This window comes from Phyllobates terribilis, unplaced genomic scaffold (assembly GCF_046119375.1).
Source record: "Phyllobates terribilis strain yellow unplaced genomic scaffold, ASM4611937v1 Scaffold_7__3_contigs__length_470593459, whole genome shotgun sequence".
Taxonomy (NCBI): domain Eukaryota; kingdom Metazoa; phylum Chordata; class Amphibia; order Anura; family Dendrobatidae; genus Phyllobates; species Phyllobates terribilis.
In genome coordinates, this window is record NW_027362767.1 from 296,810,527 (window position 1) to 296,833,819 (window position 23,293).

The following is a 23,293-nucleotide window of genomic DNA, read 5'->3' on the forward strand; positions in this document are numbered from 1 at the left end:
TCCCAGACCCGCTCCTGTATCCCGCTGCAGTGTCGGTCTCTTCCGTACACTCAGTTCCAGTCTGAACTCTCTCCTATCCTTTACCTGTTTTGCCTCTATGTCCGTTCCTTTCCTTTTTCTGCAGAGTCTGAACTCGTACCTAACTCCTGCTTGTTGTCTCTGTACTCCCGTTTGTGAGTTTGTGGTCCACTTGCTACTTCACTGCAAATACCCTGTGGGTATCTGGCTCTGCCTTTCCCTTCCTGTCTGTTCCGTGTGAACAGAGCCCTGTCCGTCCTGCTCTGACTCCTTGCTCCGGCAGCCTTGATCCGCTCTGACCCTTTTGCTCACTGCTCCGGCAGCCTTGCTCCGCTCTGACCCTTTTGCTCACTGCTCCGGCAGTCCTGTCCTGCCCTGCTTCTGCCCGCTGCTCCGGCAGTCCTGTCCTGCCCTGCTTCTGCCCGCTGCTCCGGCAGTCCTGTCCTGCCCTGCTTGTGCTCGCTGCTCCTGCAGCCCCGTCCTGCTCTGTTCTTGCCCACCGCTTCGGGCGTTCCCTCTCTGCTGTGGTTGTCTACCGCATCTGCGGTTCTGTGACCCAGTCTGTACTGGGTCTTAACCTTTCTGTGCTCCAGCCCGTCCTTTCGGCCAGTACCTCCCTGCCTGCATACTCGCCTGTATCCACCCATCTGCATACCTGCCGTGTTTGCTTACATCCACCAGTCTGTGCCAGCCTAACGTGCCTGTTCCAGTAATCCCAGTGTGGGTCAACCCCCGTGTCCGGAGTTTGACCTGGAGTAGCACCTGGTCCCTCTGCCCGGTTTCTCCCTGGTGCACTGGCGTCGTATGCCGTCGTGCCACCTTGGTCGGATCGGCCAGATACTTAGTCACGCCCCTCCAGGCACTCTCCGGTCCATGGTCCAGTGGAACCACAACACCCGCACACGCCAGTCAGTCCGGGCGTGTGCATAACAGTTATCACCTTTGCTTTATGGCAAGGTGCTCCATCATGCTGGAAAAGGCATTGTTGGGCGCCAAACTGCTCTTGGACGGTTGGGAGAAGTTGCTCTTGGAGGACATTCTGGTACCATTCTTTATTCATGGCTGTGTTTTTAGGCAAGACTGTGAGTGAGCCGATTCCCTTGGCTGAGAAGCAACCCCACACATGAATGGTTTCAGGATGCTTTACAGTTGGCATGAGACAAGACTGGTGGTAGCGCTCACCTCTTCTTCTCCGAATAAGCTGTTTTCCAGATGTCCCAAACAATCGAAAAGGGGATTCATCAGAGAAAATGACTTTGCCCCAGTCCTCAGCAGTCCACTCCCTGTACCTTTTGCAGAATATCAGTCGGTCCCTGATGTTTTTTCTGGAGAAGTGGCTTCTTTGCTACCCTCCTTGAAACCAGCCCTTGCTCAAAGAGTCTCCGCCTCACAGTGCGTGCAGAAGCACTCACACCAGCCTGCTGCCATTCCTGAGCAGGCTCGGCACTGCTGGTAGTCCGATCCCGAAGCTGAAACAGTTTTAAGATACGGTCCTGGCGCTTGCTGGTCTTTCTTGGGCGCCCTGGAGCCTTTTTGACAACAATGGAAGCTCTCTCCTTGAAGTTCTTGATGATGCGATAGATTGTTGACTGAGGTGCAATCTTTGTAGCTGCGATACTCTTCCCTGTTAGGCCATTTTTGTGCAGTGCAATGATGGCTGCACGTGTTTCTTTAGAGATAACCATGGTTAACTGAAGAGAAACAATGATACCAAGAACCAGCCTCCTTTTAAAGTGTCCAGTGATGTCATTCTTACTTAATCATGACTGATTGATCGCCAGCCCTGTACTCATCAACACTCACACCTGTGTTAATGGATCAATCACTAAAACGATGTTAGCTGCTCCTTTTAAGGCAGGACTGCATTGATGTTGAAATGTGTTTTGGGGGTTAAAGTTCATTTTCTGGGCAAATATTGACTTTGCAAGTACAGTAATTGCTGTTAAGCTGATCACTCTTTGACATTCAGGAGTATATGCAAATTGCCATTACAAAAAATGAAGCAGTAAACTTTGGAAAAATTACTATTTGTCTCATTCTCAATACTTTTGGCCATGACTGTACAGCACGTGTGTAGCTGTCACTGTGTGCAGTAAGTCTAGCCTGGCGTTTAATAGCCCATAAATCCCAGTGGTCCAACATCAGGCAAGAATATAGAAATGACAAATACAACGTTTGAAAGTGGTGGAGACATTAAAATCTAAAACATTTTTCATTCATGAGAATGAACATGGGAATTATGGAATATATTTGATTGTGTAATACTAGTCTCACAATGCCTTAATGAGAATCTGTCAGCAGCATTGTTTTATGTAATCTCACAGCAGCATGATGTAGGGACCGAGACGCTGATTCCAGTGATGTATCACTTAGTTTACTAGGTGCAGCGGTTATGATAGTCACTGTTTTCTCTGCTGCAGATCTAGCAGAGCTCAGTTGTTGAGTTCTCACATCACAGTTTTCTGTGTACGTTGTATAGTGACAGAAAGCTGCTAATCAGTTCTAGCAACTTGATTGGACTAGGAGGCACAAGACATCTAGTCGTGTATTGATAATCTCCTGCTGATAAAACGCTGATTGTATTGAATCAGCAAAACCCAGTCTAGTAAGTGACACATCTCTGTAATCAGGGTTTCTGCTTGTACATCATGGTGATTCCAGATTACATAGCAAAAAAACTGCTGACAGATTCCCTATAATATTTACCCTAAAAAGAAGCATTGGCCCCTTGTTTCATAACAGGAATGACTGTTTATAAAGCTCACATACATTTAGTATGCAGCATTTGTTTCCACTTCTGTTCCTTTCCATTTTCTATTAAGGGTAAGGCATATTATTGGAACACTGACAATATAATTACCGGTACACTCAATGTCGGACTGGGCTTCCATCTGTACAGGCAGGTCCACTTTTAATTGCATTGTAAACTTTACTGTTGTCATCATCAATAGGGTCAAATTCATTAATAAGTAATAAGACCCTGTGGCAAAATATACAAATAGGTTGTCCGGTGATAAACCTTTGCAGCTCATTATTGTGTCAGATCTGAGGATCTGGTTTTCTTGGAGGGGTGGTAGCCCAACTCAATGTGCATTGACTTCTTCTTTGACAGACGTGATATAATTATGGGCAAAAAAAATGAACAAAAAAATAAGCGTGGTTGTATCAGAATCCAAAAATGGATTTTTTTCTCTAAGCTTCTCTTGTGGTGGGCTGTGTTTGACATTGCCGATGAGGCCCATTTACATAGATAAGGCTGACCTGCAGTTCCAGATTCCACCTATAGGCAGGTGTGGCACTATTGATAGACAACAAGTAGGTCTCTTTTGCTAATCTCTTTAATTGTTGCCTTGCTGGGATTCAAGAACGGGTCTTAGAGTAATCTCCATATAACTACATAAAGTCATAGTCAGCCAATCTAATACAGTATACAGATGTCCTGTAAAGATATAGTAGAAAATCTGTGCAAAATTTATTTGCAGTATGTATGTTACTATGAGACTCAGGTCAATCAGAGTTCTGTGTTATGGACCCGTTTTTAGCGGCTTTTTAGTAGATGTCGATACTACATGGACGAGACATAACGAGTTAACTGGAACTGATTTATTTCAATTGATTTTCAATAAATTGCTGTGAAAAAAAATAATGTAGTGTACAGTCATGTTCCCTCATTTACACAGGTATGCAGTTGTCAGGAGTATACATACAGCTGTATCTAAATGGTGCATCACAGAATATATATATATAGTTTAGTTATGGACATCACTTTTATTTTATTTTTTTCTAAGGTCAAATCATATGACATTTTCTAGACCACTCTAGGCTCACTTTTGATTCCTTTTCTTAATATGGCACCAACATATTCTACAGCAATGTACACATATTGCCATCATGTAGTATCTAATCTCACTATTTCAAGTTCTTGGAAAGACACACTCAGTATTTGGTCATGATTTGCCTCTTGGTTTCCTCCCAGGCTGATAGCTTTAGACCACATGCACACATTGAATATTTGGGGAGTTTTTTTACATCAGTATTTATAAGCCAAAACCAGGAGTGGAACAATCAGAGGGAAAGTATAATAGAAACACGTCACCACTTCTGTATTTATCACCCACTCCTGGTTTTGGCTTATAAATACTGAGGTAAAAAAGTCCCCAAATATTCAATGTGTGCACGTGGTCTAAAGCTATCAGCCTGGGAGGAAACCAAGAGGCAAATCATATAAACATGGAGAACATATAATCAAAGTGCGGACCCCAACCGCCTAAAATACAAAATAAAAATATATGCCAGTATACAATATATAGTTTGTTGATTTTTTTTTACTTCAGACTTTCATAGTATCATCTGTTTTTGGGAAACCTGGTGAACATCCATTACGACTCCCACACCAACAGGGGCCGTCATTAAGCTTTCTCATACTCCTGAATGTCAAACCTGATGGAACATTTTTCTCAAATTTCTCCTATCAAACAAAAATGAAGATCGAACAACACATGGATGGCACGCGGATATGCAATTTTTTCTCACAGACCCATAGACTTGCATTTGTGAGTTCAGTCCTCACAGAGTCTGAAAAAAAACACAAATACAGTATGTGTACAGACTCCTAGACTATAGATGTTTAATCCAAGAAAAATGGATGGGAAATAAGCAGGGCTGTGGAGTCAGAGTCGTGGTGTTGGAGTTAGTGTCCATTTTAGAGGAGTCGGAGTTGGTATAAAATGGACTGACTCCGACTCCTAAAATATATAATATATTGAGTACAGTAGTATAATGCAGGATGTGCTGTAAATGATTTCATAAGAATTTGGGAAAGTTATGAAATGTCCTATAAATGTATGTCCTATTCCTGATCTAAGGATCTAAACTTTTAGCTGAGATGAATCTATGCTGCAATTTATGTACACGCTCAGTAGTGAGGCAGTGTTGCACTTTATGTACACGCTCAGTAGTGAGGCAGTGCTGCACTTTATGTACACGCTCAGTAGTGAGGCAGTGCTGCACTTTATGTACACGCTCAGTAGTGAGGCAGTGCTGCACTTTATGTACCCGCTCAGTAGTGAGGCAGTGCTGCACTTTATGTACCCGCTCAGTAGTGAGGCAGTGTTGCACTTTATGTACCCGCTCAGTAGTGAGGCAGTGTTGCACTTCATGTACCCGCTCAGTAGTGAGGCAGTGTTGCACTTTATGTACCCGCTCAGTAGTGAGGCAGTGCTGCACTTTATGTACACGCTCAGTAGTGAGGCAGTGCTGCAATTTATGTACATGCTCAGTAGTGAGGCAGTGCTGCACTTTATTTACACGCTCAGTAGTGAGGCAGTGCTGTACTTTATGTACACGCTCAGTAGTGAGGCAGTGCTGCACTTTATGTACCCGCTCAGTAGTGAGGCAGTGCTGCACTTTATGTACACGCTCAGTAGTGAGGCAGTGCTGCACTTTATGTACATGCTCAGTAGTGAGGCAGTGCTGCACTTTATTTACACGCTCAGTAGTGAGGCAGTGCTGTACTTTATGTACACGCTCAGTAGTGAGGCAGTGCTGCACTTTATGTACACGCTCAGTAGTGAGGCAGTGCTGCACTTTATGTACACGCTCAGTAGTGAGGCAGTGCTGCACTTTATTTACACGCTCAGTAGTGAGGCAGTGCTGCACTTTATGTATACGCTCGGTAGTGAGGCAGTGTTGCACTTTATGTACATGCTCAGTAGTGAGGCAGTGTTGCACTTTATGTACACGCTCAGTAGTGAGGTAGTGCTGCACTTTATTTACACGCTCAGTAGTGAGGCAGTGCTGCACTTTATGTACACGCTCAGTAGTGAGGCAGTGCTGCACTTTATGTACACGCTCGGTAGTGAGGCAGTGCTGCACTTTATGTACATGCTCAGTAGTGAGGCAGTGCTGCACTTTATTTACACGCTCAGTAGTGAGGCAGTGCTGCACTTTATGTACACGCTCAGTAGTGAGGCAGTGCTGCACTTTATGTACATGCTCAGTAGTGAGGCAGTGTTGCACTTTATGTACACGCTCAGTAGTGAGGCAGTGCTGCAATTTATGTACACGCTCAGTAGTGAGGCAGTGTTGCACTTTATGTACACGCTCAGTAGTGAGGCAGTGTTGCACTTTATGTACACGCTCAGTAGTGAGGCAGTGTTGCACTTTATGTACACGCTCAGTAGTGAGGCAGTGCTGCAATTTATGTACACGCTCGGTAGTGAGGCAGTGCTGCACTTTATGTACACACTCAGTAGTGAGGCAGTGCTGCACTTTATGTATATGCTCGGTAGTGAGGCAGTGCTGCACTTTATGTACATGCTCAGTAGTGAGGCAGTGCACTTTATTTACACGCTCAGTAGTGAGGCAGTGCTGCACTTTATGTACACGCTCAGTAGTGAGGCAGTGCTGCACTTTATGTACACACTCAGTAGTGAGGCAGTGCTGCACTTTATGTATACGCTCGGTAGTGAGGCAGTGTTGCACTTTATGTACACGCTCGGTAGTGAGGCAGTGTTGCACTTTATGTACATGCTCAGTAGTGAGGCAGTGCTGCACTTTATTTACACGCTCAGTAGTGAGGCAGTGCTGCACTTTATGTACACGCTCAGTAGTGAGGCAGTGCTGCACTTTATGTACACGCTCAGTAGTGAGGCAGTGCTGCACTTTATGTACACACTCAGTAGTGAGGCAGTGCTGCACTTTATGTATACGCTCGGTAGTGAGGCAGTGTTGCACTTTATGTACACGCTCAGTAGTGAGGCAGTGCTGCACTTTATGTACACACTCAGTAGTGAGGCAGTGCTGCACTTTATGTACCCGCTCAGTAGTGAGGCAGTGTTGCACTTTATGTACCCGCTCAGTAGTGAGGCAGTGTTGCACTTTATGTATACGCTCGGTAGTGAGGCAGTGCTGCACTTTATGTACATGCTCAGTAGTGAGGCAGTGCTGCACTTTATGTACACGCTCAGTAGTGAGGCAGTGCTGCACTTTATGTACACACTCAGTAGTGAGGCAGTGCTGCACTTTATGTACACTCTCAGTAGTGAGGCAGTGCTGCACTTTATGTACACGCTCAGTAGTGAGGCAGTGCTGCACTTTATGTACCCGCTCAGTAGTGAGGCAGTGCTGCACTTTATGTACACGCTCAGTAGTGAGGCAGTGCTGCACTTTATGTACACACTCATTAGTGAGGCTGTGCTGCACTTTATGTACACGCTCAGTAGTGAGGCAGTGCTGCACTTTATGTACACGCTCAGTAGTGAGGCAGTGCTGCACTTTATGTACACACTGATTAGTGAGGCAGTGCTGCACTTTATGTACACGCTCAGTAGTGAGGCAGTGCTGCACTTTATGTACACGCTCAGTAGTGAGGCAGTGCTGCACTTTATGTACACGCTCAGTAGTGAGGCAGTGATGCACTTTATGTACATGCTCAGTAGTGAGGCAGTGCTGCACTTTATGTACACACTCATTAGTGAGGCAGTGCTGCACTTTATGTACCCGCTCAGTAGTGAGGCAGTGCTGAACTTTATGTACACGCTCAGTAGTGAGGCTGTGCTGCACTTTATGTACACGCTCAGTAGTGAGCAGTGCTGCACTTTATGTACATGCTCAGTAGTGAGGCAGTGCTGCACTTTATGTACACGCTCAGTAGTGAGGCAGTGCTGCACTTTATGTACACACTCAGTAGTGAGGCAGTGCTGCACTTTATGTACACGCTCAGTAGTGAGGCAGTGCTGCACTTTATGTACACACTCATTACTGAGGCAGTGCTGCACTTTATGTACCCGCTCAGTAGTGAGGCAGTGCTGCACTTTATGTACATGCTCAGTAGTGAGGCAGTGCTGCACTTTATGTACACGCTCAGTAGTGAGGCAGTGCTGCACTTTATGTACACACTCAGTAGTGAGGCAGTGCTGCACTTCATGTACACGCTCAGTAGTGAGGCAGTGCTGCACTTTATGTACACGCTCAGTAGTGAGGCAGTGCTGTACTTTATGTACCCGCTCAGTAGTGAGGCAGTGCTGCACTTTATGTACACGCTCAGTAGTGAGGCAGTGCTGCACTTTATGTACATGCTCAGTAGTGAGGCAGTGATGCACTTTATGTACATGCTCAGTAGTGAGGCAGTGCTGCACTTTATGTACACACTCATTAGTGAGGCAGTGCTGCACTTTATGTACCCGCTCAGTAGTGAGGCAGTGCTGCACTTTATGTACACACTCATTAGTGAGGCAGTGCTGCACTTTATGTACCCGCTCAGTAGTGAGGCAGTGCTGCACTTTATGTACACACTCATTAGTGAGGCAGTGCTGCACTTTATGTACCCGCTCAGTAGTGAGGCAGTGCTGAACTTTATGTACACACTCAGTAGTGAGGCAGTGCTGCACTTTATGTACACGCTCAGTAGTGAGGCAGTGCTGCACTTTATGTACACACTCAGTAGTGAGGCTGTGCTGCACTTTATGTACACGCTCAGTAGTGAGGCAGTGCTGCACTTTATGTACACGCTCAGTAGTGAGGCAGTGCTGCACTTTATGTACACGCTCAGTAGTGAGGCAGTGCTGCACTTTATGTACCCGCTCAGTAGTGAGGCAGTGCTGCACTTTATGTACACACTCAGTAGTGAGGCAGTGCTGCACTTTATGTACACGCTCAGTAGTGAGGCAGTGCTGCACTTTATGTACACGCTCAGTAGTGAGGCCGTGCTGCACTTTATGTACACGCTCAGTAGTGAGGCAGTGCTGCACTTTATGTACACGCTCGGTAGTGAGGCAGTGCTGCACTTTATGTACACACTCAGTAGTGAGGCAGTGCTGCACTTTATGTACACGCTCAGTAGTGAGGCAGTGCTGCACTTTATGTACACGCTCAGTAGTGAGGCAGTGCTGCACTTTATGTACACGCTCGGTAGTGAGGCAGTGCTGCACTTTATGTACACACTCAGTAGTGAGGCAGTGCTGCACTTTATGTACACGCTCAGTAGTGAGGCAGTGCTGCACTTTATGTACACACTCAGTAGTGAGGCAGTGCTGCACTTTATGTACACACTCAGTAGTGAGGCAGTGCTGCACTTTATGTACACGCTCAGTAGTGAGGCAGTGCTGCACTTTATGTACACGCTCGGTAGTGAGGCAGTGCTGCACTTTATGTACACACTCAGTAGTGAGGCAGTGCTGCACTTTATGTACACACTCAGTAGTGAGGCAGTGCTGCACTTTATGTACACGCTCAGTAGTGAGGCAGTGCTGCACTTTATGTACACGCTCGGTAGTGAGGCAGTGCTGCACTTTATGTACACACTCAGTAGTGAGGCAGTGCTGCACTTTATGTACACGCTCAGTAGTGAGGCCGGGCTGTGGAGTCCGAAGTCAGGAGTCAGGAAAATAGCGGAGCTGGAGTCAGAGGTTTGGCTTACTGCTCCACAGCCCCGGATATCTGCCTGAATGAGGCCTAAAACTATGTAATTACTGCTATTAAGGTGGTTTCCCAAACAGCATTTTTTGCAAAAATGATCACCCTACTTTGCCTTGTTTAGTTTGTGGCCAGATGTTTGCTGTCAGTCAGTTTGAAAATATGAAATGCACTATAAACAGCATGGATTTTTTACCCTTTTGGTGTACTTTTTTTCCCCAAACACAGCATGGCCTTGGTGAGGCTATTTTCTATGAGCTTTGTGCTTCTCTACAGTAAAAATAACATATGTCTGAATAAAAAAAAAGCCCTAAAAATCTTTTGAAGAAAAACGCATGAAAATGGAGGTAATTTTTTTAAAAGTCAGTAGCAAAGCTCTGTGTGATGGAGACCATAACGCTCACATTTCCATTGTAAATACACCATCTTCCTAGACACAGTAGATATAATAAAAAGACAAATGGTTGTTGATGGTTCTCTCTCTTGCATTTCTGTAGGTGTTGAAGAATGCAGGATGCCAATACGAAGTGCCCGACAAGCAGCCTGCAGATTTCTCCTGGAGGCCCAGAGATAAGACGGGAATGCACTCTTCAAGGTGAACGAGATCACACCATCTTTACTTTGAAAGTGTTATATTAAGGGTTCACTCACACTGGCGTATAAATAATCAGTCCCGTTCTAATCCAGGATAGTGGGACAATTTTCCTCTCACTTGTTATCCGTGTGCTGTCCGTATACAATCCGTTTCTTTACTCGGCAGCTATTAATCTTTTACGGCACCATTTACAGTTTCCTATGCTACAGAATTGTAAGTATCTGTAATAAGCAGATGGCATACTGATGGTCCATATGGCTTGCAATTTTTTTTTATTGCACTCTATTAATTTCGGAGTGAAATCGCAGCATGCTGCAATTTTTTTTCTCATGCCGAATACAGCTGAGAAAAAATATGCAGATCTGCACTGCCTCATAGAATAACATTGGTTCCTAAAGGGAATTTGTCACCAAGTTTTTGCTGCAGCATCTGAGAGCAGGATGATGTAGGGGCAGAGATCCTGATTCCAGCGATGTATCAGATCCTTTACTGACTGCTGCAGTTTTGATTAAAAACTGTTATATCTGCTGCAGATCTAGCAGTTCTCTGAATGCTGAGCTCTGTATAACCCCGCCCACACCTCTGATTGGTAGCTTTCTGTGTACACTGTGCATAGGCAGAAAGTTGCCAATCATTGGTGGAGGGTGAGGCTGGACTACTTGGCAGCAAGCCAAGTCCTCCTGTAGGGATAATCTCTTGCTGATACAACAGTTATTTTATAAAAAACTGCACTAAGCAGCCCAGTAAGTGATACATCGCTGGAATCAAGGCCTCTGCCCATACATTATGCTACTCTCAGATTAAGTATCAAAAACCTGATGACAGATGCCCTTTAATGCCATGGACACAAACAACTAATGATGCAGTCACTAGTTCAGGATTATTTTTTTTTTTTTTTTTTTTGCAGCTATCTAATGTTGCAATATGTGGGTGCCATACATGTGGCATTGTATGTAGAGGAGCAATATTATTAAAATGTCATAGCATTAAAAGGATTCTCTGCCAGACATCTCTGCTTGTGTCCACAGGGTATGTGTGGTATTGTAGCTCAGCCGCTTACTACTCATAGCCTATGGAAAAGAGGGGCGCTGTTTCTACAGTTTTGTAATGTAGGACAGCCACTTTAAGGCTGACTGGAGCCACAGTAATAGTAGTGTGTTTGAGAACTGCATTATAACTGCTTGAAGGAAAACTGAAAATCTATAGCGCAGAATACTAATGTGAGCACAGTAATAACCTGTACAAGCTCACCAAGAAAAATCACAGACACATCTATTTTTTATTTTCGACATTGTTTATTGAAGTCAACAGGAAAGATCAATGCCAAACACTCAACATCTAGAGTATGCTGCAGTTCACAAAGCACAGCATGCTCCTAAATTACTGCAGCACTGCAGCGAAAAAAAGAAGTCAATAGATTCGAAATACATATTTTACATTCTCATGACAATTTTAATTAATGGCAAATACAGGATTTTCAAATTCTGGTGCAGCGCTGGCATATCATTTCAACATGTGACCTCCGATATACAAGCAACAGAGCTATTAGTGCATGAGCAGTGGGATTTTAGAATGCTAAATATATTTTACCATTGCAAATAATCCACTCCCTTGCCACGACAGTATGAACAGTCATCCTAAATCATATCAAACCACTTTACATTAAAGGGTTATTCTCATGTTATGAAATTGATATAGATGGTTAGACAGAATGAAAAAGAGCAGGTTTTCAATGTACTTACTTTTCTCTATCTGCTGCCATTCTCCTGCTATGAGAGCTTTTATCTTACAGAGTGTACAGCTTTTTGCAAATGAGACCAACCACCACAGCCTGGCCGAGTACGCAAAGTAGTTACCTTGCTGGCTGAGGAGTTAACTCCTGAGATACCAGCCACATCTCTCCAGCCAATTAATTTCTATACAGCAGTTAGTTGCTCACCTCCCCTCCCTCTCAGTTCATGCTCGAGCTGCTGTTATCAGTATTACAAAATTACCAGCCCCAGCATTGGCAGTATCCAGAGCAGCATTGCTGCTGTTCAAAGGCCCTGTTATCTCTATATGCAAATATGGTGATAACAGTATACACTTCAGAATAAGCACTGACAGATTGTTAATGTGTCACTTTAGCAGAAGCTTAGCAATAGGACAAAGCTACTGAACTAGAACTGTCACTCAAGGAGGAAAGCACCAAGAAAACAAAAGAAACTGGAGGGTTGTGTGCTGCTCAAGATACAACTAGAGAATACCCCTTTAAGACAATACCACTGGAGTTCATTCTCCTCCCGTCACTGCGCTTTAGACGATGTCCTATACAATGGTATGTTTAGGACAACACCGGGAGGACTAGTACTTAGCCCTCTTTATTGAACAACCATGCTTATTAGTCTAGATGTAATACTTGTTTTTTTATTTTGATGGTGCCTTTGAGCACACTCCTGAGACATCATGTCCATCGTTATAACATCATGTGCAGAGGGGACAAGCTTTTTTAGCTCACAAGGCAATGGCTTAAATAAAAACCCCTTCTACCGCTATCAAAAAGGTCAGTGTGCTAGATTTGATGCAGTGATTCACATGACACCTCTCAAAACCAACTATGGTAGTTACTTATATGTTATGACTAAATATTATTATGTAGAATTGAAACAATACTGCAGCTTAAAGAGGGCACACACAATTAACACGTCCATCACACGCATCATATGCTCTGCACACACCTACGCACATTCCCAGTACACCTCTATACATGCAATCCATATACCTCCATCATGTCACACACAATTCTGCAAAACTGCTTATGTTTCATGGTTCCATAAACATCCACCACATATACTCCACACACCTGCATATATCCAAACAATACTACTATACAAGTGCATACATTCCACACACATAATCACATCTGCATAAACTCCACACAAAAGCTTAAAGGAGTTGTGCACTCCTCGCACAACCCCTTCTGAATCTCTGTTTCCCGTCTGTAACATAGTGACACTTATACTCACCTCCAGTGCTGGTACTGGCTCTCCCCGGCATTGCGTGACTATGTTATGTCACATCATCCCTGCTGCCAATCAGCGCTGGCTTCACTCTCCCCTCCTTTGGACAAATCACATACATCCGTAAGTAGTGAGAGCTGCTGAAGTCAGCGCTTATTGGCCGCAGGGATCGCATGTCATTGTTATGTCATGCGATCCCTGGGAGAGCCAGTGACAATACCGCTGGAACAGTGATGGCACCTGAGTATTTTAAAAGGGGAAAATGTAGAAATTCAGAAGGGGTTATCTGAGTAGTGGACAACCCTTTTAATGCACCTGAACACACAAATACTCCACACACACTGACATGACATATGTACATTTAATACACACTACTGAGAACCATACACTCCACACATCTGATGACAATAGCTTCTCTGCTTAGCACATGTTCAGAAGTAGTAGCAACAGCATAGAGCACATTATACAGCGGTACTTAGCTGTGTGACTGTGGATCCAGCTCTGCGATAAGCTAAATCACTCAGTAACTGCAGCAGGATCTGCCAGTCTTGTCTGCCTCTGCTTGTTTTCTCCCTCTGCTCCTCACTTCCTCTCCCTGCTTCCCTTTTACTACAGTATAAAAGGAGGTGTAACCTGACACCTCACTTGACTATGCTGTCAGTCTTTGACCAAGACAGATTTTAGCTGTTTTTCAGATTGGATGATGAGTTGAAGTGGGAGGGGTAAGGGAAAGTAGTATTTCATAAGTGGACAAATAAGCATGATTCTCTAAGATATATTGCAAAGTTTGCTATTTTCGTGTGTACTGCTGATATGTTTGTTGAAACAACAGCGACCATTTCAATATTAAGATAAATATTACTGGGGGAGTATGTTACATCAGCCTGCTTCAGTCTATATCCTTTTCTGGCCGTGAACAAAGTCAAGTGACAAAAACGTTGGCCCACTGCACACAGACCTTTTTGCAGATGTTAATAAACACATAATCATTTCATCTTGAATTGGACTGCCGGGTTTACCTTTCTTACACTTTACTGTACAGTCGTCATCAAAAGTTTTGAGACAGACACAAATTTTTATTTTCACTAAGTTTGCTGCCTCAGTGTTTTTAGATCTTTGAGTCAGATGTTTCTATTGCTATTGAAGTACATTTATAAGCATTTGAGAAATGTTTATGCTTTTATTGACAAATACATCAAGATTACCGTATTTTTCGGACTATAAGACACACTCCCCCCCCTCACCAAATTAGGGAGGAAAATGGGGGGGATGCGTCTTATAGTCCTAATGCAGGATAACCGGGGGGTTGCGGCGGTGGTGGTGGAGCGGGATCACAGGAGGCAGAACTGTGTTGATGCTGCGTGCCCGGTGTCGGCGGTGAGCAGAGCGGAGTGCATTGCCTTCCCGACTGCCACTTTCCTGAAGCCATGGGCCGCTGGAGACGACCATTTCCCTGACCCTCACGGCTGCAGGAAAATGGCCGCTGGAGGTGGCTCATGTGCAGATTGAGATCTCAGCTGAACAGAGATCTCAATCTGTGCATGCACCGCCAGAGGCAGCCATATTCCTGAAGCCCACCGCTGGGAAAGCAATGCACTCCGCTTTTCCTCACTGCTAGGAAAGCAATGCACTCTGCTCTGTCTCACCGCTGGGAAAGCAATGCGCTCTGCTCTACCTCACCGCTGTCACCGGGTTCACAGTATCGCACCTCTGGGACCCACCCTCCTCCCACCCAGGGCCCAGAGCATTGCCCCACTTCTGCCGCTGCCGGTTTCCTGAGGAAGGCACCATGCCTCCTGTGAACCTGCTCCACCACCGCTCCCCAGTTAAGATACCTTCCATTCAGACTATAAGACCACGGCCCCATTATCAGTATTTGGTCAGTATTTGGTCAGTATTTGGTCAGTATTTTTTCTCAGGAGTGGGAGCCAAAACCAAGTGAGGAACAATCAGAGAAAAGGTATAATAGAAACTAGTCACCAATTCGGCCACTCCTGTTTTTGTTTCCCACTCCTGAGGAATAATAATACTGACCAAATACTGACTGACCACATACTGATAGTGGGGCTGTGGCCTAAGACGGATCCCTATCTTATAAAAATCTTTTTTTTCCTATTTTCCACCCCAAAATTTGTGCTGTGTCTTATGGTCCGGTGCATCTTATAGTCCGAAAAATACAGTATGTAAGAACCCAATATTTACAGTATTGTTCATCCACTTTTTGAACAGTGGTCAATCTTCAAAAAGTGGTGGACAAACAAAACATAGAAATTGTGATAAACCCCAAACACTGATTAAGAATGGTTTGCCATCAGTCTGAATTTGACCCAGGATTTGCATAAACGTGATGTTTTAGTCATTAAAAGTTTAAAAACGTATTAAATGTTTATAATTGTACTTTAGTAACCATAGAAACATCTGACTAAAAGATCGAAAAACTCTGAAGCAGCAAACTGTGAATACCAATATTTGTGTCAGTCTCGTAACATTTGGCCAAGACTGTACAATCATCCGAAGATGGAAAAACTAACTGTGACCCCTGTATAGTGGGAGCTCAGCTAAGCATTTAGGGTGACTTAGAACGTGACTGTGTCCATCCAAAGCAGAAATGAGAATGCAGTTCTGGACTACAATACTGAATTACTACAAGGTGGTCCAGTTTGAAAACAATGTATTAGGTGTGTTTGAGACAACAAGTATGTTCCGATATCAAGATATTAGCTCCATTCTTAAGTTCTGTACAGTGTAGACAAAAAACAAGGAACCATCGGGCGTTGTAGGAAAAGATGATGGCTCATAAGTAGATGTTGGGTCTTTGAGGCTACCGAACAAGTGCCTCCACTCTACTGCACTTATTGCTGTTGCCATTGTGCAGAATTAGCACATGGAGGAGCAGAAGTTGGCCCATTCTTTACAAGATGAGCAATTCTGCTTACTTTTACTGTTGCTTTATTTTTACACATAATTTAACATAATAGTTGGGGTGTCAGTAACAATTTAGCCATTCGGAGAACTGTAAAATTCTTGATTCATTTGACCTATCGTAAATACCTTTTATGGCGTCAGAGTGTTTTTTCTTTCACTAGCATGTGGATTTTAATTGTTTGATACTTATGGAGTAAAATTTTAAGATTTTATATAATTTTTGGATGTCCGATCAACTTTACTGTTTTTGGTATAAAGACCTAACCCTATCGCCATTTCTAGATCTCCATCTATAACCTGAATAAGAAGTCACCTTTAATATTAGCTCAGCATACTAAAGTGATGAAGACGACCATGAACCCACCCTATTTATGATGTAATTTATAAGTACGGTTCAGATGTAGCAACTAACATTGGTCGAAGGTCACCATCTACTATTTCTGTGAAGCGTAGTAAATTTTCTTAGCGCGCAAGGGCAGAATGGAGGGTTGAAAAAAACCTATTATTAGGGGAGCTAATGCAGAAATAGATGGCTTGTCACTGCACTCAAATAGGGGACATTTTCCTTTTAATACACTTCTTCCATATGGTTACTCAGAAAGGAACGTTTAGACAATTCCACACCATTTCACTATCATTAGTCCACTCGGCTATTATATGTAACAGATAATTTAGCATTATACATAAAACCACTTATTTCATTACTGTTGTTCTTCCATTGGAATTAAGCGTTCATCCGTAAATGATGCTTAGCGTTTTAAAATGAGTTTGGGTCAATGACCATAGATCAAGTACCCAGTGTAAGCAATGTAATTCTGTATATCCGCAGTCTAGAGGAGGGTGATGGGTATCGGGCCACCGATGTGTACCATATTACATCCATGAACATGTAAGTGACATGTCACTGTATTCCTGCTCTCCAGTGGTATCGAGAACACAGCAACGACGTTACCGTTGCAAGGTTGTCGTGTAAAAGTGTACGGCTGTCGCCTGCTACCTCCACACACATATAATGTTCAACCTTCAGTATTGATTTTCATCACTGCATAACTGGTGAGCTGCTCCGCTTGTCACATGCTAAAAGGTTTTCAAGGACAAACATGGTTTGTTCTGCGGCCTTTGAGAGCACGCTTCCTGACTGCCGAGAACATGCCTTCTCTCCCAGGCAACCCCGCACAAAGATAAAGCCAGCTTACGCAAGAAGACTTGTTGTGTGGAAGTTATGTGTCTATTATCAGATGATCTCATCTGGAATGTTCTAAAATGCTAAGAAATAGAACATTCTTCCATTTCCTGTTAGGCACAGGAAGTGCTGCCCCGGTGCTGATGGTAGTCCACCTAATGACTGAAGACACGTGATCAACGTAGGCTTGGTTTTCTGGCACACAGACAAGCAAAGAGGCAACTAATTTGATAATAGGTCTGTGCCCCCTAATAGGTTTCTTGCACCTACTTCCATGTGCTCTGGACTAAGCATGGCGTATGAAATGCCAATCTTAGGAAATACTTTCCCATTGACCTTTATGTATGAGGAAGGTTGAACATGATGGACCTAGGTCTTTATTCAACCTATGTTACTATGTATGAAGCAGGTCCATGTAGGCTACCTAGCCCTGTTTTGCTGGATGCTTGCTAAAATAACAGTGTAAAACGCAATTTCTAAAGAACAGAGGCTCTCCTCGTGAGTCCTGCTTATTGTACATTTAAGCAACCACCTTCCATTCAGTGTTTTTTTTGTTCTTTGCATGGCAGCCTGATAGCGCAACTCACAAAGCTACCGCTGCGAGCTACAGGACCAGCTGACGTACAGAACAAGGGATAATGAAGAGGTGAAAGGCTGCTGTTAGAACTGCTTATAGGGCCAAGCTCAGACAGATGGTTTTCTTTGAAAACAATGGAAGCACCAGTCCTACAGAGACAGCCAACACACGCTGCCAAAAATGATCCAGTCGTGTAATGTGGCTCTATCCAGTGCACACATGCGGGTGAGTATGTAGTAGTTGGCTCCTACCAGACAGGTCATTCAGCTGGAGGGATACTTTCCGGGGTTGTGTACCGATATGAGTCCTTTGGGTCCAGAAACTGGACAAATGTTATTACATGTGTAATTGTGCTGCAGTTATTGCATTCATTAATATCCATAAGAAATGTCTCAGTAGTCAGCACAGTTTACACCTTCTAATGCTCTTATTACAGATGGCCAACTGCCCCCTGCAGTTGCAGAATAACTCGCCTTCAAAGATCAGATATGTATTTGTCCACGGACCTCTATGTTCAGATCATTCATGGCACAAGGTGACTCTATGTTCAGATCATTCATGGCACAAGGAGACCACTGTCATTGTCATTTAGTCCACGTTTGGTTCCCAGGAAAATACAAAAAAAGCATAATGTTTATCTCATAGAAGCCATGTGTACTTTAAATAAGGTTGCCTTCTTCCTATTCTCTGCCAAGAAGATGGCACATTATTATTTGCACTGCGGAAAAGACAATACATTTGCATAATAGTCCTATATTTTTACAGTCGAAATAGTGAAAACTAGTGATGAGCGAACATGCTCGTTACTCGGGTGTTATGTTTGAGTCACGCTGTGCACATGATTTGCGACTGTTTGATAGCTTTAATACATGTGAGGAATGCTTGTTTCTTAGACATTCCTCACATGTATTAAAGCTGTCAAACAGTCGCAAATCATGCGCACAGCACGACTAAAACATAACACCCGAGCACGCTGAAGATACTCAGTGAGCACCCGAGCATGCTCGCCGAAAAGGTTAACAGAACATACTCGCTCATCACTAGTGAAAACGTATTAATACTGCCAAACTGCACAACAGATGAGCCAATCTCGCTCTCAGGGCAGCATCCACCATATTGTTTAACAGAACGGACACTCTATTGTTAAAAAGGTTTTCCAGGCCCAAAAGAAAAGGATAAAAAAAACTTATTTCCTTTATTTTGGAGGGGGGGTTCCCCTTCAGCCCCCTGCAGACACAAGCTTTTGGTCTGGTACCGGTTATATTTTAAACTTCTTTCCAGCTCTAGACTACATTTCCCAGAAGGCCGTGTGCTCAGGCTGTATCCACCCTACAGTTAACACACTGCCGCCATGAGCGTCTGCCCACCTACCTTTCTTGATGCTCCTATACAATCTCAGGATGGATACATTGTTGCCCTCGCTATTTCTCCCTCCCAACACTCCTATTAGGCACTGTCTTCAGACTTACCTGCAGGAAATAAGGGTACAAGTGCTTACTGACAATGGCAAGATCAGTGCATAACTCCCAAATTTGAAGAATAAGAAACTGACACATACAGCAATTTTTATTTTACACTAACTCTGTACCTGAACCTCGCTGAATTATTTATATGCTCCTACACTGAAGTATTGCTCCTAGTGTAGCCCGTTATTGCTTACACACAATATGGTACCCCTTTCATGATTCCCACAGTCCTCCTTATACAGTAAGCCGTCCCCACAGTCCCCCAAACATAGTATAATGCCCCGACAGTGCCCCCACACTGTATAATGCCCCCACTTACCCCATCTTCACACAGTATAATGCCCCCATAGATCTCTCACACAGTATGATGCCCCACATGGATGCCTCCACACAGTATGATGCCCCGCATGGATGCCTCCACACAGTATGATGCCCCACATGGATGCCTCCACACAGTATGATGCACCACATGGATGCCTCCACACAGTATGATGCCGCACATGGATGCCTCCACACAGTATGATGCCCCACATGGATGCCTCCAGAAATGTATGATGCCCCACATGGATGCCTCCACACAGTATGATGCCCCACATGGATGCCTCCACACAGTATGATGGCCCACATGGATGCCTCCACACAGTATGATGCCCCACATGGATGCCTCCACACAGTATGATGGCCCACATGGATGCCTCCACACAGTATGATGCCCCACATGGATGCCTCCACACAGTATGATGGCCCACATGGATGCCTCCACACAGTATGATGGCCCACATGGATGCCTCCACACAGTATGATGGCCCACATGGATGCCTCCACACAGTATGATGCCCCGCATGGATGCCTCCACACAGTATGATGCCCCACATGGATGCCTCCACACAGTATGATGCACCACATGGATGCCTCCACACAGTATGATGCCGCACATGGATGCCTCCACACAGTATGATGCCCCACATGGATGCCTCCAGAAATGTATGATGCCCCACATGGATGCCTCCACACAGTATGATGCCCCACATGGATGCCTCCACACAGTATGATGGCCCACATGGATGCCTCCACACAGTATGATGCCCCACATGGATGCCTCCACACAGTATGATGGCCCACATGGATGCCTCCACACAGTATGATGCCCCACATGGATGCCTCCACACAGTATGATGGCCCACATGGATGCCTCCACACAGTATGATGGCCCACATGGATGCCTCCACACAGTATGATGTCCCCTTTATATTTAACATGTTGATCTATAATTTTCTTTCTAATCTCTAAATGTGATAACTCTCTTATTAGCTTTCTTTGGTCCTTTTTCAGTGTGGTATACACCATAATACCAAACAGAACAGTGACTACTTTTCAACCCAATAGCCCAACTAACAGATTTCAAGTTTGTAAACACCTATGATGCTAAATTCAGGACCCACCTTAGTTTAACATGTCCCTATGGTCAAATTAATTTCAATCTTTTCTAAGGATACCATCATTTTTGTCCAGGCCATTTTCCTTAGTTTTTTGAAATTTTTCTTTTGAACTAAAATTGAAAAGCGGCTTCTGATTTTCATTAGTTGGTATTCAGTGAATTGAACCTGAAAATGACTTTTGTCAGTTTTTTAAGTTATTTCAGTGACCAGTGTGGGTTTTTCTTACTTAACAGAAGGGAACCAACAATTTTGTCCACATCTGCGTATACTTTCAGTTGGTTACATATAAACAGCTTTGATTGTCTTAAAAAGAAAAGAAAACTTTACAAAAAAAATGTATTTTGTATAACAATGGATTCAAGCTTGACTCGTTTGGGTGATCCCTTTATATAACATGCTGTGCTGACACCATTTTTGGGTTTCCCCACCCAAGTTCTCTGCAGCATTCCGCACTATTGTCCAAATAAGAGGTCCACAGGTTTGAAGAACTTGGCCCACATTGGAGGACCACAGGCAGACATTCAAATCATAGATGGCCATGGGACTTTTAGGGGGGCCCTATATGTTTTGCCACAGAAAAAAAAGCAATTAAAGTGCTGTAACCCAAAGATAACGGCCGATTCTATAAAATCTTGACACTCCTGTTACTTTTTAATCTTATTTCGGAAGAACCTGCAAATTGAAATGGGGTTACCCACCCTGGACAGCCCTCTTAATAAGGGTTATCTAGAGTGGACCTTGGTGTACCATCCTAAGCCTAAATAGCCATTGATCTTGATGTCATAGGTACTTGTATGTATATACGCACATATTGTCTATACATGTGTGATATAGGTTGGGGGCCAACGATTTATGGTGGGTTTTTCTCAAGAATGTTATAGTTATTAAAAATGATATAACATGTTAATTGCATAGCAGTCAGGCTGTTAATCATTCTGTGTTATTACATTTAGAATTTTGTCTAACGTGAATGACAAGTATGAGTTAAATAGCTTAGCGGAATGAGGGGATGATGAATTATGTCTTGAAAATGCTTCAGGTTTGTTGTTTTCAAACCTTTCATTACATTGCTTTCTATTGTGCACAAATGAGCTTTATGTGTGCGTGAATGAACATATGACTTACCAGGAAAATGGATATTCACACCTTCCTTGGAACGAGGCCTAAACTTCCACCATTGTTCTGCCCCCAGTATGCATGAACAGAATATTGTTATTTTTGCAGCACATAGTGGTGACCATATCATACAAATACAGGCTCATGACAGTTCCCCTCAGATGCATTGGTATGTAACTATGGGTATTAGAATAATCTTATGATAATGTAAGCAGATTATCCTAATAATTCCTATACCGTACATAAAATTAGAGTTCTTAACGTAACCATAAATCGTGCCACTTTTCTATCCATTTTTCCTTTTTCTATTTGCTCTAAAATTGTTCTATAATCTAATGGCGGGTTTGCTCGGCCAAGCAAACCCTCCTGTGTATGGGAGAGTTGGCTGAGATGGCTGTTGGCTGATCGACCAAAGCATCATGCGACCACAGCCATCTAATGTCTATGGTGGCCACAACTGTCCATCGCTTCCCTTTATCATGACCACATTGTCTATACATCCATACACACTGCAGTTTGGTCACTAATAGTTATTTTAAAAGACTATTGTCGAGTTTGGAAGTTATCCTCTATCTATGGGATAGCCTGATCTCGGTGGGTCAGACTGCCAGGTTCTAGTTCTTGAACCCCAGTGATCGGGAAGTTATCCTCTATCCAATATGTAGGAGATGACTTCCAAAATTGAAAATACTTTTTTAAATCGCAAGAAGGTTCTTGTCCCAGGCAGATAGGTACATAGATAAGGAGGACAGTAACATAGTAGTGCCAACCTATGGCTTAAAAAATAAGTGTTCTGCACTCTTCTCTCGGCTTTTGAAAATAGAGGGGACTACTGGTTAGGAAACCTCCCCCATGACTACTTTATTCCTGAAGAGGGTTAAAGAACAAAGCTTATCTCTTACAGAAAATTGCATTTGCTTGTGTCTCAGTAGAAAATCTTTACATGTATGGCCAGCTTATATCTGTTAGTTTGGATTTTTCAAAAATGTTTAGAAAGCAGAGGGTGCATTGAAATACAAAAATAATTTATATGCGCCTGGAAAATCACCCGTTTCTTAAGTGGTTCCACCTGTCTTTGTAAGCCCTCCTGCAATGATAACGTTTCAACTACCATCATGTGACCACTGCACCCAGTGATTGACTACAGTGATCAGGTAATCACAGTCCTGTTTGAATCCCAAAGATTATCACAAATATATCTTGTCCACAGGGTGTATAGAACCTCAAGCTTCCTTTTCAAAATAGGTGTTTGCCCAAACATAAATAGCCCTAGGTGTGGTAGCGAGAATGGCCACTTAATGCACAAAACGTAGGGATGTGTTTCCATAGAAGCCTTTTGGAAGGGAGTATTGGATCTTTTGGAGAGAGTATTTGGGGTGAGACTGGAACCAGAGCCTAGAAGATGTATACTGGGTCTTTTGGGGGAAATATAGATGCAGACTTTCTAATATCTTTGAGCATCTCAAGGATTCTTTTTCAGGCACGTGAACTGCTGGCATATTATTGGCTAGATCTGAACCCTCCAACCTTAACAGAATTGAAGAATAAAATTAATAATATT

At 43.5% G+C, this 23,293-nt stretch overlaps 1 protein-coding gene across 4 annotated transcripts in view; it reads left to right on the forward strand.

Moving 5' to 3' along the window:
* Positions 1-23,293, forward strand: part of NEXMIF (neurite extension and migration factor) — a 527,702-nt gene that overhangs the window by 406,571 nt on the left and 97,838 nt on the right. For all 4 annotated transcript variants that reach the window (XR_012247462.1, XM_073641021.1, XM_073641022.1 and 1 more), the window contains one exon: positions 9,930-10,027. Coding sequence is in view for 3 of the 4 variants with exons in the window: in XM_073641021.1 (XP_073497122.1) it covers positions 10,014-10,027 (14 nt within the window). In the remaining variant the exon portion in view is untranslated. The remainder of the gene's footprint in view (positions 1-9,929; positions 10,028-23,293) is intronic.